This window comes from Pleurodeles waltl, chromosome 3_2, assembly GCF_031143425.1.
Source record: "Pleurodeles waltl isolate 20211129_DDA chromosome 3_2, aPleWal1.hap1.20221129, whole genome shotgun sequence".
Taxonomy (NCBI): domain Eukaryota; kingdom Metazoa; phylum Chordata; class Amphibia; order Caudata; family Salamandridae; genus Pleurodeles; species Pleurodeles waltl.
In genome coordinates, this window is record NC_090441.1 from 12,099,055 (window position 1) to 12,113,817 (window position 14,763).

General features: G+C 45.8%; 1 protein-coding gene across 5 annotated transcripts in view; it reads right to left on the reverse strand.

The window, feature by feature from the left end:
- ACACA (acetyl-CoA carboxylase alpha) overlaps window positions 1–14,763 on the reverse strand; it is an 895,081-nt gene that overhangs the window by 714,026 nt on the left and 166,292 nt on the right. For all 5 annotated transcript variants that reach the window (XM_069226569.1, XM_069226573.1, XM_069226571.1 and 2 more), the window contains 2 exons: window positions 3,225–3,375; window positions 2,175–2,278 (listed from right to left, as the gene is read on the reverse strand). In XM_069226569.1, the coding sequence (XP_069082670.1) occupies window positions 2,175–2,278; window positions 3,225–3,375 (255 nt within the window). The remainder of the gene's footprint in view (window positions 1–2,174; window positions 2,279–3,224; window positions 3,376–14,763) is intronic.

Below are 14,763 nucleotides of genomic sequence, written 5' to 3' on the forward strand. Positions count from 1 at the left end.
TACACCAGACATAAATGACTCCTCAGCACCTGTGTGCAGCAGGGCTCCTCCCAGACCCCAATTGTACACGCTGTCACTCTTCCGCAGTGGATTTCTTTCACATGATGTGGCAATGCCAGATAACTGCCCATTATTGAATTAAAATTAGTGTCATCTTATCTTCTCTTCTAAATGTTACAATTCAGTTGACTCCCAAATTGGCACTGTTGGGCATGATGGAGGATCTTGGTGGCACCCGGGGGGGAATTCTGGTGATCCTAGCAACCTTAGTGACAAAAAGGGACATAGCGCAATCCTGGAAACATCCTGACTCTCCGAAGCTGACATAGTGGGGGACTAGCATGGACTGGTGTGACGAACAGAAGGAACTGATCTACAGGGTGGGCTGTTGCTCCCAAAAGTTCCTGCAAATTTTGGGTAAATAGAGGGAATACTATGATTTATCTACTAAATTGGACAATGTGTCTACTATCACTGATGACTTAATTAGAGGGACCGAGGGGGGCTGGGGTTGGGAACAGAGACTGGGCTTTACTACAAAGGACTTTTTACTCCTATTTTCTTTGATATGGCTTAATGCTTTCTTTGTTTCTATATTGCTAAATTCAATAAACATTTGTGTATAAAAAAACGTAGTCTTAAAAAATTTGCTGCTCTCTTTTATTGGTCTGTGTTTCAGCTAAAATATATTGTTCACCTATTAATAAATACTAGCTAAACAAAAAAAGCACTGTTTAATTTGCTGCTGAAAGACAGATGTTTAGAGATGAATTAAAAAAAGGTTTATGCAAACTGGTATGGGATTAACAGAATTTGAATTTTAAAACTGAATGCTTAAGAATAATACATAGAAAACTCACCCTTTCAAATTAACTCTCTGTGAACTCCCAAAGGTTTCTAAATGGAACACTTAGGGCCCTATTACGAGTCACCGCTGTGGCGGTCAAACCGCCACATTACGACCCTGGTAGTTGGACTGCCAAAAGACCCCCATCTCCACCAGGATCTTTGATCCCGACAGGATGACGGCGGTTGTGGTTGTAATAAGCCACGGTGGCGCTGAAGTCATCGCCGTCGTGCCGATTACATGATTACAACCATGTTCTCCGCCAGCCTTTTCATGGCAGTTCAACAGCCATGAAAAGGCTGGCACAGGACAAGTGCAGGGGCTCCCTTCCCACCCCCCAGAATCATTGGAATGCGCACTGTCTGCTCAGCAGACAATGCGCATTCCGAGGGTGCTAGATAGGCCCCCTGTGCAACAGTATTGGACTCCGCTCCATGTGAAGCCGAGTCCAATGCAGCCACACGTTTTCCGCTGGGCTGACCGAAGGAAACTACAGCTTAGTGGAAAACTTGTAATAGGGCTGGTGAGGAGACCACCAACACTGTGGCAGTCTCCTCATCAGGAGTTTGGCTGTCGGGTTTTTCCAACCGCCAAACTCATAATCAGCCCCCTTAATGTTAAAGGACCTGGGATTGTATTAGTGATTCTTTAGGGGGGTTTGCTTGGAAGATGTAGTTAAGCAACACATTTAAATAGTTTGGAGGCATATATCTAGATGCCAGTCCCAACATTCTGCTATTTCAAAGTCTGTGATCTAAGGTAAAAACTTTTATGTTGCTAGGTTTCAGGTGTGTCTTGCAAAACTGTTGGCAACAACTGTAGGCAATTCATTTTGCAGTGTGTGCTGATCTAGAAAATGTATTAATTTGTACTGACCACCTATATGATGCTCTTGACTCCCCACGATAAAAGCGTGTTTGTCTTATATGGCACAGCAGGAATCTTGGAAAATGTATTCCTATTTTGAAGATACACCATGATGGAGTTTGCATCATCACATAGCAATGGGAACAGCCACTGGTTTGGATCTTATACTTGGATCTGAGCTGTAGATACATGCTCCCTTTGCTTACTCAAGAAAAGGTTAAATAAATGGAGACAATACTGTAAATGTACTATGAGCAATACAATGAGATCACACCATGCTCTATTTCCCAGATTCCACTGCAATCCAGAGGTTTCCCCCGCTTGAATCCATACCCACACCAAAGCCCTACTGTCTTGCCTCACCCCATCTCTTCACAACTCTCAACACTGTTGCTCTCTAGGCTATGCAGAAACCCTATCTGCAAAGAATGAAGCCGAATAGATCCTTGGTGTGTTTTACCTTTCCAAAGAATGTAGGAAATTGGAGACACTGTTTCTCAAGCTCACATCTGCCACATGAAGCGCACCACAGACCACGCCCAGCACGGTATCTGGTCTCTCCGCCTAGGAAGAGGAGGGAAAGTTTTAAACTTAACAACAACAGTGGACTGCCTAGTAATCCAGAAGTAAAAGCTGACACATGTTCTATCCAGTTGTAATAAATGCACATACATTTTTTTGAACATCTCTCGGCCAGCCTTGACATTATTGCTACTGTCCAGGTTTGGTATTAGTTTATCTGTTAGGAATCTCAAATAAATTATATTTTTAAAACATAAGCAAAAGTTCTCAAACAAGACACTTTACCTACCAAGGCAGTTGAGATGTGGGGAGTCAATAACTTGCCACAGATCTCACAGTGTCAATCAGAAAACTGGAACTCAAAGTCAAGTATTGTGTACTCTTTTAAGTGTGTTCAAATTTCTTTACTATGAGAATGAAATATTTGCCCATTTTCATGTAGTATGTGTAGTTTATGAGGATTTTTCACACTCAATAACAACGTTTTTCCTCACTGGAAAATAGAAAATAATCACGATACTATGAAAGAGCACGTGGATATAAGTTGCATGGCTGCACTTGCTGCTTAAGCAATGTTTACCATGTGGCTTTATACAGTGTATGGGCAATACACTTAGATGGCATCTCAGATGCCTTTTAAACACGAGGGCATGCCTAGCATGCAATTTTCAGAGACCCACTCCACAAAATATGCATACAAAGCAAACCTTTCCAAGACTTGCACATATTACACATGTAAATATTTTCACAGTTTTACCTTTGGTACTTTACATGACAAAGGGCCTCTTAAGGATAGTCTGTGAAAAGGATTATAAAAAAGCTACACAATCTGTATCAACTTCTGGCAAACACAATTATAAAGAGGAATTGCTATACTGACCCCCTGAGTGCCTTGCACATGTCTAATAAATTAAAAATGTTGGTGTCGAGAGATACTCTATGATTGCCTGTCCCTCAGATGCCATTTGCACCATGCTGCATCACTCACCTGAACCTTCTCTGAAATGAGTCTGTCCAGCCAGCCAGTGTCAATACTGTTTTGTTGGAAGCTCTCTGTCTCCAGTAACTTGATCAGGTACTCGACGGTGGTGCGAAAATCCCCACGAATTGACAGCTCCTTCAGTGCCACCACCATGTTGCTGTGGTATAAAATCAAAGTCTGCAGTGAGAAGTCTTGCAGAGAACATCAGCAGTACTTAAACAGCACTAGGTGTGAAGAAAACCTCTGTCTACATGCTTGTAACATTTAACCCAGATCTTAAGGCAGAAAACAATACTTAGCCACCCAGAAGGCATAGAGATTCTAAAGAGAGGGGGGTTAAAATCACAATCCCTACACATTAAACCCAATGTGTTAAAATGCTAGGTATTCCTAGAAGAGTGGATATGTGTTTTGATCCTAGGATCTTTAGAAGTGTCTTGATTCTAGGATCTTCAGATCTCTCTTTGGCTCCTAATCTTGGAGTTGGAATAGGAAATCTGACCCCTTCAAATCCAACACTTTCCCTTCTTTTGCTTACGTTGGAGTAGGGATAGAAAATGTGACCCCTACAAAGTTCAAGACTTTCTCAACTGTTGCTCAGAGTACAGTGGGAGTAGTAAATCTGACTCCTTTGTAGACCAACACTTTGCTTGCTTTTGTTTGCGTAGAAGTGGAAATAGTAAATTTGACCCCTTCAAAGGCCAACCCTTTCCCTACTGTTGCTGAGACTGGAGTGGGAATAGTATTTCTAGCCCCTCCAAAGTCCAACACTAATTGCAAGGATGATAGAGAAGGAACTAAAGCTAGCAATGCTTGGGTTAGGAGTCTAGGAATTGCAGTTCTGAATGAGAGACCTGACAACTGCAGCGACACACGTGCAAGACAATGTGAGGATGCTGGAGGCTGCTCAAGGTACAAAAATAGATGTATCACCGGGTTGCCTGAGAACGTAGAAGACCAAAGTGTGGAACAACTCCTGGAAAAAATGGCTAATTCAAAACAAACGATGGAGCTGCTTTGACCTTCTTTACTGTGAAAAGGAAGCTCTGAGTGCAGGATAGCAAGTAATTTTAAGCTTGTAATCTGGAAAAGTGGCATGGTGGGGATAGGGACAATGAAGTTACAATGTTTGTTAGCAGTCAAGAAGACAAGGAACAGAGCAGGATGAAGGGTCGGTAACAATGGTTAGTGGGGATATTTGGGGCTAGGGGTTAGGTTGGCCAGGATGCAAGATGATGTTTGGGAGACACTCTAAAAGACTTAAAATTATCTTGTGGAATGTCAATGGCCTGGGCAAAAAGCTCAAGAGGGAGGTTGTGGCCCAATATATCCAGGGACAAATGGCTGATTTTATACTACTCCAAAAAACAGACTTGCTGAGGACTTAATGTTTTTTCTTGGGACAAGGCCAATAGAGTTCATTAGTGCATGTGGAGTTTACCACAGGGTCTTGAAAGATAGCAATACTAGCCTAGAAAAACCATCCCTTCCGGGTTACCAAAACGTGGGCTCTCCCTAGAGGAACATGGTATTGGGGAACCTCTGCTTCACCACAATTAATGTGTATGTGCAAGAGGAATATGAGGTTTTCCATGCACAGGTCTAAAAATATACACAACTCTAACATACCCTGCAGGGGGAGGCACTTTATTGGTCTTACTTGCTAGACTATACCCAGCTTGGAGGTTGGATTTTGTTGGGGGAACTGGGAAAAGGAACCATATCATAAATCTATAGGAGTCTAATTAATAATATGCCGAACAATCTGGTGGTCTTTTGACAAAGATCAGAAAGGGATCTCGGAGTAGTGGAAGATGTCAATTGAGAACGGTGCTGATGCATCCTAGAGAGGTGGATATCAGGTTGGGGTTTCGTCCGATCCAGTTTAAAGTCCTGCATAGGTCACTTTATGATAGAAACAAACTCCCGATAATTGGGAGGCCCAGAATTCTATCTGCAGGAAATGTGGCAGAGAAGAGGGCACTTTTCTGCATGCAATATGGGATTGCTGTAGGCTCCAAGATTTTGGGAAGGTTATACTTTGAGGTTTTGCAATGTGAGATCCCCTTTGTAGGAAGCTGGCCTGGTGTGTGGTGAGCACCTATGGTGTTTTCACCTTATACCAGGTCCAGGTGTACCCTATTAGTGAAGTGTAGGCAGTGTCTATAGTAGCCAGGGCTCTCTAGAGGTAGCTGTGGCTGAGCAGCCAAGACGTATCTAAGAGTCATTCATATAGCAACACAGCACTCTCACACATGAAAGAACCACACAGTGTTACAAAAGTAAAGGTACTTTACTATGATAACACAAATACTAGAATACTGAATAGACAATCCCCCAACTGGAGGTAAGTAAACACACTATTATACACATTAGCAAACAGTAAATAGCATATAAAGCAATATGCATTGGTAAAAGCAATAGAAAATAGTGAGGGCCCGAGGGGCTGGCCAAACCATATACTAAAAAATGGACTGTGAAAGGCAGTCACCCAACCAAGGAAGTGGAATCAGTAGAAGGGAGCTGGAGGAACTAAGAACCCCAAGAGCTGAGTACCAGAGTGACCCCCAGTGACCAGAAGAGTGGAGGTAAGTACCTGGCGTTCCCCAAAACCAACAGGAGGACTTTGTAATAAGATTATGCAAGACCCAACAAAGACATGAAGAACCCAAAGGTGGATCCTTACAGAAGAGGACCTGCAAAGGAAGGGGACCAAGTCCAGTTTGAGATGGAGTGTCCGGTTGTGGTAGGAGCCACTACCCACCTTTCTGTGGATGCAGGGCCAGGTCAACGCTGGACGAAGAAGGCCACCAGTGCAGCACGGGAGATGAGGAGAAGTCCCAGAAGTCATGCAAGTGATGTCCCATGTCGGCAGTCGAGAAGTAGTCAGTTAGTGGTGCTGGAAAACCACCAACAAGCCTTGGCAAATGCAAGAGACAGAGAGGAAGGTTTGCAAGGTTGAAGAGGACCAGCCAGGTGCAGGGAACTCGACCCAAGGAGGGGAGTCAGGGGTGACCCTCAACAGCTGGGAAAGTCACAAGAAGAGGAGGCAGCCCACACAGGTAACCCACTGGCAGCAGGCACAGGAGTCACAGTGAGGCCCACTCAGCACACCAGAAGAAGAGTCTCATGTTGCTGGAGCAGCAGGCAGGAGACTGTGCTTGCAGGAAGGAGTCCTGGAGGCTGGGGCTACAAGGAGACTGAAGATACCTTGGAGGAGAGTCAAACAAGCCTTGGTAGCTGCAAGAGTCGCGGTGCACAGGGGTACTGGTCCTGCAAGGTGAGGCAAGGGCTTACCGTCTCCAAAGTTGGATAGCTGGTAGAGAGGACCAAGGGACCACTGCGGACCACCACCTGTGATGCAGGATCCACAAAGTTCCAGGTGAAAGCAGATCCACACAGCCAGTCACTGTTGCACTTGGTGTCTGTGGATGCAGAGAAGTGACTCCTTCACTCCAAAGGAGGTTCATTCTTACTTTTTGTGCAGGCTGAAGACTCACTGCCCTCAGAGGGTGCACAACAAGGGAAATGCTGCAGCAGCTGGAAGGAGCCGGAGAAACAATGTTGCAGAGTGGAGCGGTCGCTGTAGTGGCAGATTGTCGGTTCCTGGAGGGTCCAGTTGCAGTCCCAGTGGCCAGAAGAAGAAGTGAATAATGCAGGAGTCCTGCTGGAATCTTGCACGTCGAATCTGAGGACCCACCCAAGAGGGAGACCCTAAATAGCCAAGGAAGGGGATTTGGTCACGTAGCAGGGTGACCACCTATCGGGGGGGGGGGCTGCGATGTCACCTACCTGACCCGGCCACTCAGAGGCTCCCAGGGGCCTCCGCCCACCTTGGATTCAAGATGGCAGAATCAAGTGGCCACCTGGAGGAGCTCTGGAGGTGATGGACAGGGGATTGGTGACTCCCCTTTTGTTTGTCCAGTTCTGCGCCAGAGCAGGGACTGGGGGTCCCTGGACTGGTGCAAACCAGTTTATGCAAGAAGGGCACCAAATCTGCCCTTCAAAGCATACCGGTGGCTTGGGGAGGCTACCCCTTCCAAGCCATGTAACGCCAATTTCCAAGGGTGTTACCTCCCTCTCCCACAGAAAATCCTTTGTTCCGCCGTCCCCTGACTGAGCTGGTCAAGAAGCAGGAGGTAGAAACCTGTCTGAGGGGTGGCAGCAACGCGGGCTGCCATGAAAACCTCAGAAGACTGGTAGGAGCAATGCTGGGGGTCCTTTAAGGAGCCCCCAGAGTGCATGGAATCATACAATACTGGCAACAGTATTGGGGTATGATTCCGACATGTTTGATACCGAACATCCCCAGGTTCGGAGTTACAATTATGTAGCAGGACACAGGTAAAATGGCTTCCCCGCACTTACGAAGTCCAGTGTAATTGAGCTGGAGTTTGTGGGGGCACCTCTGCTCATGCAGTGGTACCCTCACACACAGGTACCCGCACCCTGCCCTCTGATCTAGGAAGGCCTACCATAGGGGTGACTTACAGTGACCTGGTTAAGTGACTTGTAGTGAAAGGGTGCATGCACCTTTTCATGCAGGCTGCAATGGCAGGCCTGCAGACACATTTGGCACAATACATGCTGCAGGCCATGGGAATGCCCTGGTTACCTAGGTACCATATATTAGGGACTTATATGGAGACACCAGTATGCTAATTGTGGGGTGTGCAAAGTCTTAAGCAACCAAATTTTAAACGGAGAGAGTACAATCACTGGGGTCCTGGTTAGCAAGATCCCAGTGAAAACAGTCAAAACATACTGACAGCAGACAAAAAGTAGGGGTAACCATGCCAAAAGAGGGTACTTTCCAACACCCTTCATCACTCAGTTCGTAATTTGGGGTATTTTGAGCGAGGAAAGAAATAACTCTTTTTTTGTATGTTGGGTTTAACAGTCACATAAAAAGGACACTGCACAACACTGAGGATCCCTACAAGTGCCATCTAAAGAGCAGTCGCTAGCAAAGATGCACTAGTGTATGAGGGCCAAAAAGGTGGTGTTGAGAGTAGAGATTGCCTCAACACTTTTCATAAAATTTGGGAGAAAGGTTAAGGGGTTTTATGGTCTAGGAACTGATCTACCAAAATACAGTTCGATATAGGACTGTATAGGAAATACAGGCATGGCTGTGGGGGGGAGAAGGGAGGTGGGGTGTTATGACTCTTGACAAATGGAACTATATTTCGCACATGAAATGTATGCAAGATATACGGGATGTGGTTTGTTGTCGGACAAGCATTAATTCACGGACTTATGTATGAACTGCTTTCTGCTCCATGTCTAATGTAAAATGTAAAAAAATTAAAAATATTTATAAAAATATGTTGCTCCCACTTCGGGTGTGAGACTATGGAGCCCTGTCTGAAGCAGGTAGCAATGTCATGGTTCAACCCTACCTCCAGTGCCACCTAACCCCACTATGTCACAAGCAGACAATGGGGTCAGAGAACCACTCCCACTTTTACAAGGTGAGAACAGGTGGAATCTTGAGCACTTCCATCCTCATGGAGCACTGACATGTGGACATTTCCCTTCTCAAAACCCCTTCACTGCCAGTGCAAGTCTCCCCCTAAGCTTCCACTCCTGCAACTCCAGCTGCTCTGTCCCTGTTCTATGCTGGTGCACTGCGCCCTTTATGCCTCACGAGGCAGAGCCATTGAGAGACCTAGTACGTAGTGAAGAAGCCACAGTCATGGTACACAGCTCCCTCCTCTTGCAACCAGATGCTGCGAACACTAAGTGAGACCATAGAGAAAGATCCTAGAGCCACGGACATCGGATTACCACAGCAACCATGGAGGTAAGCATTGTGGAGGGGACTGTGAGCATGGGTTGAATTCAATGTCAATGTACGTGGAGCAGCGGAGGTTGTGTGTGTGGGGGGGGGGGGGTGTTGGTAGGTGGGAGGGAGAGAGAAAGGGGGGGAGGAGGGAGAGAGAATCACAGCAATGGCATTTTATATCTGTTGGAATCTAAATATATATTTATGTGCAGGATAGTGAGTCTGGGAACAATTGGAAGTCTCCAACAAAGTACAGAGTCAAAAGGTAGAGAGAATTCCAACCCCCCCATCCCACCAAAGGGGGTAAAGCACACTACAACTCCACATTATAAGCAGTAAATCTCCAGCTTCACAGGTGCACATTCGACACATCAGAGAGGTCACAGCTCCCATCTTCCATAACCTATGCCTGGTGAGGTATACCCTGTGTAAGTATTTAAGATGGATTTAGAGACACCTTGATACAATCACCAATTCTCATAGGGATATCCTGGCCTTCCCCCAGTCTTTATCAGAAGAGTGCCCTAATCCGTCACCACCCTGGAGTATTACCTCAAAGGAGTCAGCCATGTTAGTCAGCAAAGATCAATATATCTGTGTAATCTTGTGGTGCCCCAGCTACTCTAGTGAAAAGAGGTTGAAGTCTGGTAATTCCCCCAACTCTGAGACTTATACAGTCTATGCATTTTGCAATTGTAGGTAGCAAAATAATTGACTACAGAGAAGGTTGTACTCCACTTGTAGCTTTTGGCAGGATTTCAAGACAGTTCTTGAAATCATGTCTCCCAAATGGAAAATCCTGATCATGTCCCATTGTTTAAAAACCTGCAGCGTCCCTACCTGCTGTGACTTTGCCCTAGCCCACAGCAGCATTTCCTTAGTGGGCCTCAGTCCCTAGCTCAAGTGCATACATGTGTCTTTCAATATTCTGATTACAAATTTTTGTTGTTATGTTAATTGGTTTTATAAAGCGCTCGAATACCGGAAGGTGTCTTGGAGCTGAGCTTTAATGGTAATGTGAGGAAACGAAAGGGAAAATATGAAGGGTTGAACAAATACGTTTTCAGAGCCTTTCTGAATGCTGAGAGGTTAGGTGACTCTTTGATGTGCAATGGCAAGACATTCCAGGCTTTAGCTACCTCCAGTACATGGCTTCTGCCTCCCCAAGCAACCCGCTTGAACCTGGGGACCATTGCAAATTTGGCTGAAGCGGAGCATAAGGATCTGCCTGGATTTACCATTTAAAACAGTATTGTAGGAAATCAGGGCCGGAATCATGTAGTGCCTTGTAGGCAAAGCAAAGTGCTTTGAAGGTGATTCTCTGTCTTATGGGGAGCCAGTGCAGTTTTTTCATGGATTTGGACACTGAGTGATATTTTCGAATCCTCAGTAGAAGTCTGGCTGCTGGGTTTTGCAGAGTTTAAAGTTTGTACAATAAGTAGTGATGTGCGGTAAGAAGTAGGCCATTACAGTAATCTTGTTTTGCCATCATCAGTGACGTAACCACAGTTGTCTGGAGGTTTGGTAGCCGATGGAAGTGAAGGGTCTATCCTCCCCCCTTAAAATAGTTGTGAGACTGATACCCCTTGCTTAGCCTTTTTTCCAACGCATATGATGGGTCCCCTTGTTTGCCATGCAACCATTGGTTACTGATCTGTATGCAGACTGCTTTACAGTAGGATTTAATGTGGGCAGTAGCAATTTCCCCTCCCTATGAGGACTAAACACTTTGAGCAAGCTATCTAGAGGGATCTCTGATTTCCTTAGAGGCTTCAAAGTATGCGGTTACAATTCTGCAACAGGGATCGTGGAATATCAAAAGGGAAATACTGAAGGTAGTACAGAAGGAGTGGGAGGGTGACCATACTGAAAATTATAAATCTACCCAGGAGTGACAGGGGGAGCATCATCCAAAACATCACATCCCCTTATAATTTGTCAACAACTGCCTTGATATTTGTTGCCATGCCACTTCAGTATCTTGTGTGACATATAATATATCCCTAAATATGTAAACCCCTCTGTGGTTACCTGCAAGTTACAAGCCCAATCTAGGCTTTGGAGATGGTTAACCGTTGGATGGAGCAGTGTTGGCTTAATTTAAGTGTAGCCCTTTAGCTTTTCCCAAAAATATGAAAAATCTGCAGGGCATGGGCGTCAAACTACTTCGAGTCATCTGCACATAATGCTACCCTGTGATATGGCCCTCAAGTCCTTTCACTTGAGCATTCACTCTGAACCTTTCTGCCAATGGTTCAATTGCAATGGCAAACTGCAAAAGTGATAGTGGTTACCCTTGTCTTGTGTCCCTCCGTATCAGAAAGAGATCCAACGTTTCCATCACCACCCTTCCCCGGCTAATAGTCCTGTATAAAGTAATTTAATGTATTTGATAAACTTAGGACCCAGGTGAATCCTGCACAGCAGGGTGAACAAACAGTACAGCCCCACAGGGTCGAATGCCTTTTCAAAGCCTGCAAGTAGAAGCCCATCAAATCTGTCCAACAACATCGACCCTTTGTGCAGTATATTAAGTCAGGTGGCTCATTTGGCATGAGTCTGGGCATGTCCTTGCAGACCAAGGAGAATATTACTTTTCAGAGGCGATTTGCCAGGGCATTTGCTACTATTTTGACGGTAAGAGGAGCAGAGGTCAGGCAGGCGGCCTGGCTTTTAAATAATAATCAATCTCTATCTTCCTTAAATCAAGTGGCAATGAACCCACCGCCCCAGATTCCCCAGTCACTCCTGCAAGTGAGTGCAATATCTTAGGTGCAAAAAGCTTCAAAACCTCTGTCTGAAACGGTTACGGCAGGTGTTTTACCAGATTGCAGCTGACCCAGAGCCTTCCTTAATTATGTAGCATTGAGATTGTGCTACAAGAAGTCCATATACTTCTCCGTTAGGGACTGCAGAGGAGGTCTGACAAGATTCCCTCCAATACATCCACAGGTATCTCTACTTCTTGACAATATTATGCTGTGTGATATAGTGTGAAATGTCAAAATGTTTCCCTGCCGCCTCTTACTACTAGGCCATCCCCAACAGAAAGGTGTGTAATCATGTGGTGGTGCTGTAGGTTTTGACATAGGGGAAGCTCATGCCTCTCACCTGTCCCAGAGACCGCTTACAACCACATTCCAGTCACCCATGTAACCACTGGACCCTTTGGGAAGCAGTTTAATAATCAGGTAGTGATCTCTAAGAAGGTGGCTGCTAAATGTGGTGGTGCATATACATTAAGGACAAAGGCTTCCCCTAGAGAATATCCAAATTAATGTGCCAAACCTGTGTGCTCCTAAAGGGTACATGACTCCAAATAAGTATGGCTGTCCCTCATGACCCTTTGAGAAACCAAAGTGGAAAACCTGTTTGAGAAACCATTGCACAAGGTAGGGGCACTTATGGCACATAAAATGTGTTTTCTGCAGGAAGAGCTTGCAGGCGAGAAATGTCTTAGGATTTTCAATAACTGCTCCCCTTTTAGCCCTATCCAGTAGACCATTTACATTCTATGTCAATATGCATAATTGGTCATCTGTTGACCTAGATACATGGGTAATCAGGGGGAGGAAGGGGCACTGTATGTAGGCATGAGGGTACACCATAATGGCCAATGGCGCAGAGGGCATGAAGGTTTGCAAGGACACTGAACAAGATACCGAAACATAACATAAAACTGATCCTTCCCTCCTTATAATTTGTAAGCATAAAGCCTCCATCATGGGATAAAACTGAGATCGATGCTAGCAGGGTGACCGAAATAACCTGTCTCTTCTCTTCATATCCCAATAGCCACCAAATAATCCTCAAGGTATAAAGAGAATATTAACTGCTATGCAATCCCAAACAAGGCATTGCCAGCGAAAGTGTGACCCTCACTTGGGTCAGCAACACAGAAGCATCCTTGACTCCGTAGCCTCATGGTAATCCAAAGCCTCTGGTCCACTAGTCTCCGTAAGGGGTGTTCAGGCCATATCCAGTCTCTCGCCCCATCTCCATTCATAAATTTCTCCAATACACTCCTCACAGCCGGCAGAACCCAGACTCAGCATATTCCATTGAGGGGTTTGAGGGGATAGGATGTAAGCTTCTCGTAATAGGATGATTTAGATGTTTTGTAGCAAGAGTGGTAGTGCCCGATTATTGTGCGTCTGCCATCTTAGGTGCCTAGACCAAGTCCCCCACTGTGGGCATTCTTGGTGATACGTACGCTGTTGCTCACAGAACAGTGACCATTCTGTGATCTAATGCGTGCATTGTATGCAGCATGCAGACTCTCCAGCCACAATGGTGGCTCATTCATGACAGTTTATGGCATTTATGACACATTTATGGTTACCCCTTAACATGCCAGTTACCTACATGTGACTTATTCTGGCCCTTGTGACATAATTACAGCTATCCCTAACATAATGGTGATGAAATCCTTGTCATATGATGATCATCCCTGGTTTATGATGATGCTAACTGTGAATGAACAGCGGAATCTGATGGCAGAGTATGTGAGAATTTGACAAAAAGGACAAATTGATGTTTTGGGCCAAGAGTGTATTCACTAAAACTGAAAATCTGATGCAACTGTTTGGTGGAATTGAGCAGATTTAGCCAAACTAATGTTACATTTCATGGTGAAATAGCTGTATTTTCAGAAACTAGCAAGCTAATTTTTCAGACAAAATTACTTTTTTCTGACATACTTTAACCTGATATTTGAGTTATGGTTCAGCTCAGATGACATAGTGCTGATTTCGTTTTCTTGGTACAATAGAGCACTTAGCGATGTGTTTGCTATTCCATGACCTCTGTCAGGGCGTGTGTCATCATCTGTATGGATTAAGCTTTTTCAATGTAATCACTACTGGTGTCTGAACCATGAGGATGTGAAGACTGGCGTAACATGTCAGGTGTCTGATCCTGTGATCGTTCTATAATAGAAAAGTAGCACTGCAGTACAAGCCTGTAAGTTTTGTTTATCTCTGCTGTGTGGGCCGTGATTGTGAGATGTGTATCTTTGATTTGCTCACCCTGCCTTTTTCATGTAGAGTCCGTCATAAGATATTACTTAGAACTGACTTGGAAGGGTCTACAAGGAAAAATTAACTGAAGAAAAGTGCTACATTATGAAAAATGCATGGCTATGTTACCTTGCATGACCAGATTTTCTTAGCTGCCTATATTTGCACGTCTTTAGCCAACCTTTAGGGAACATTGGGGGTCATTCTGACCCCGGCGGTCTGAGACCGCCGGGGCCAGGGTCGGCGGGAGCACCGCCGACAGACCGGCGGTGCCCCGCAGGGCATTCTGACCGCGGCGGTTCGGCCGCGGTCAGATGCGGGAAACCGGCGGTCTCCCGCCGGTTTCCCGCCGCCCTGCAGAATCCACCATGGCGGCGGAGCACGCTCCGCCGCCATGGGGATTCTGACACCCCCTACCGCCATCCTGTTCCTGGCGGGTCTCCCGCCAGGAACAGGATGGCGGTAGGGGGTGCCGCGGGGCCCCTGGGGGCCCCTGCAGTGCCCATGGCATGGGCACTGCAGGGGCCCCCGTAAGAGGGCCCCACAAAGTATTTCAGTGTCTGCCATGCAGACACTGAAATACGCGACGGGTGCCACTGCACCCGTCGCACCCCTGCAACTCCGCCGGCTCCATTCGGAGCCGGCATCCTCGTTGCAGGGGCATTTCCGATGGGCCGGCGGGCGCTCTTTTGGAGAGCGCCCGCCGGCCCAGCGGAAATGTAAGAATGGCCGCCGCGGT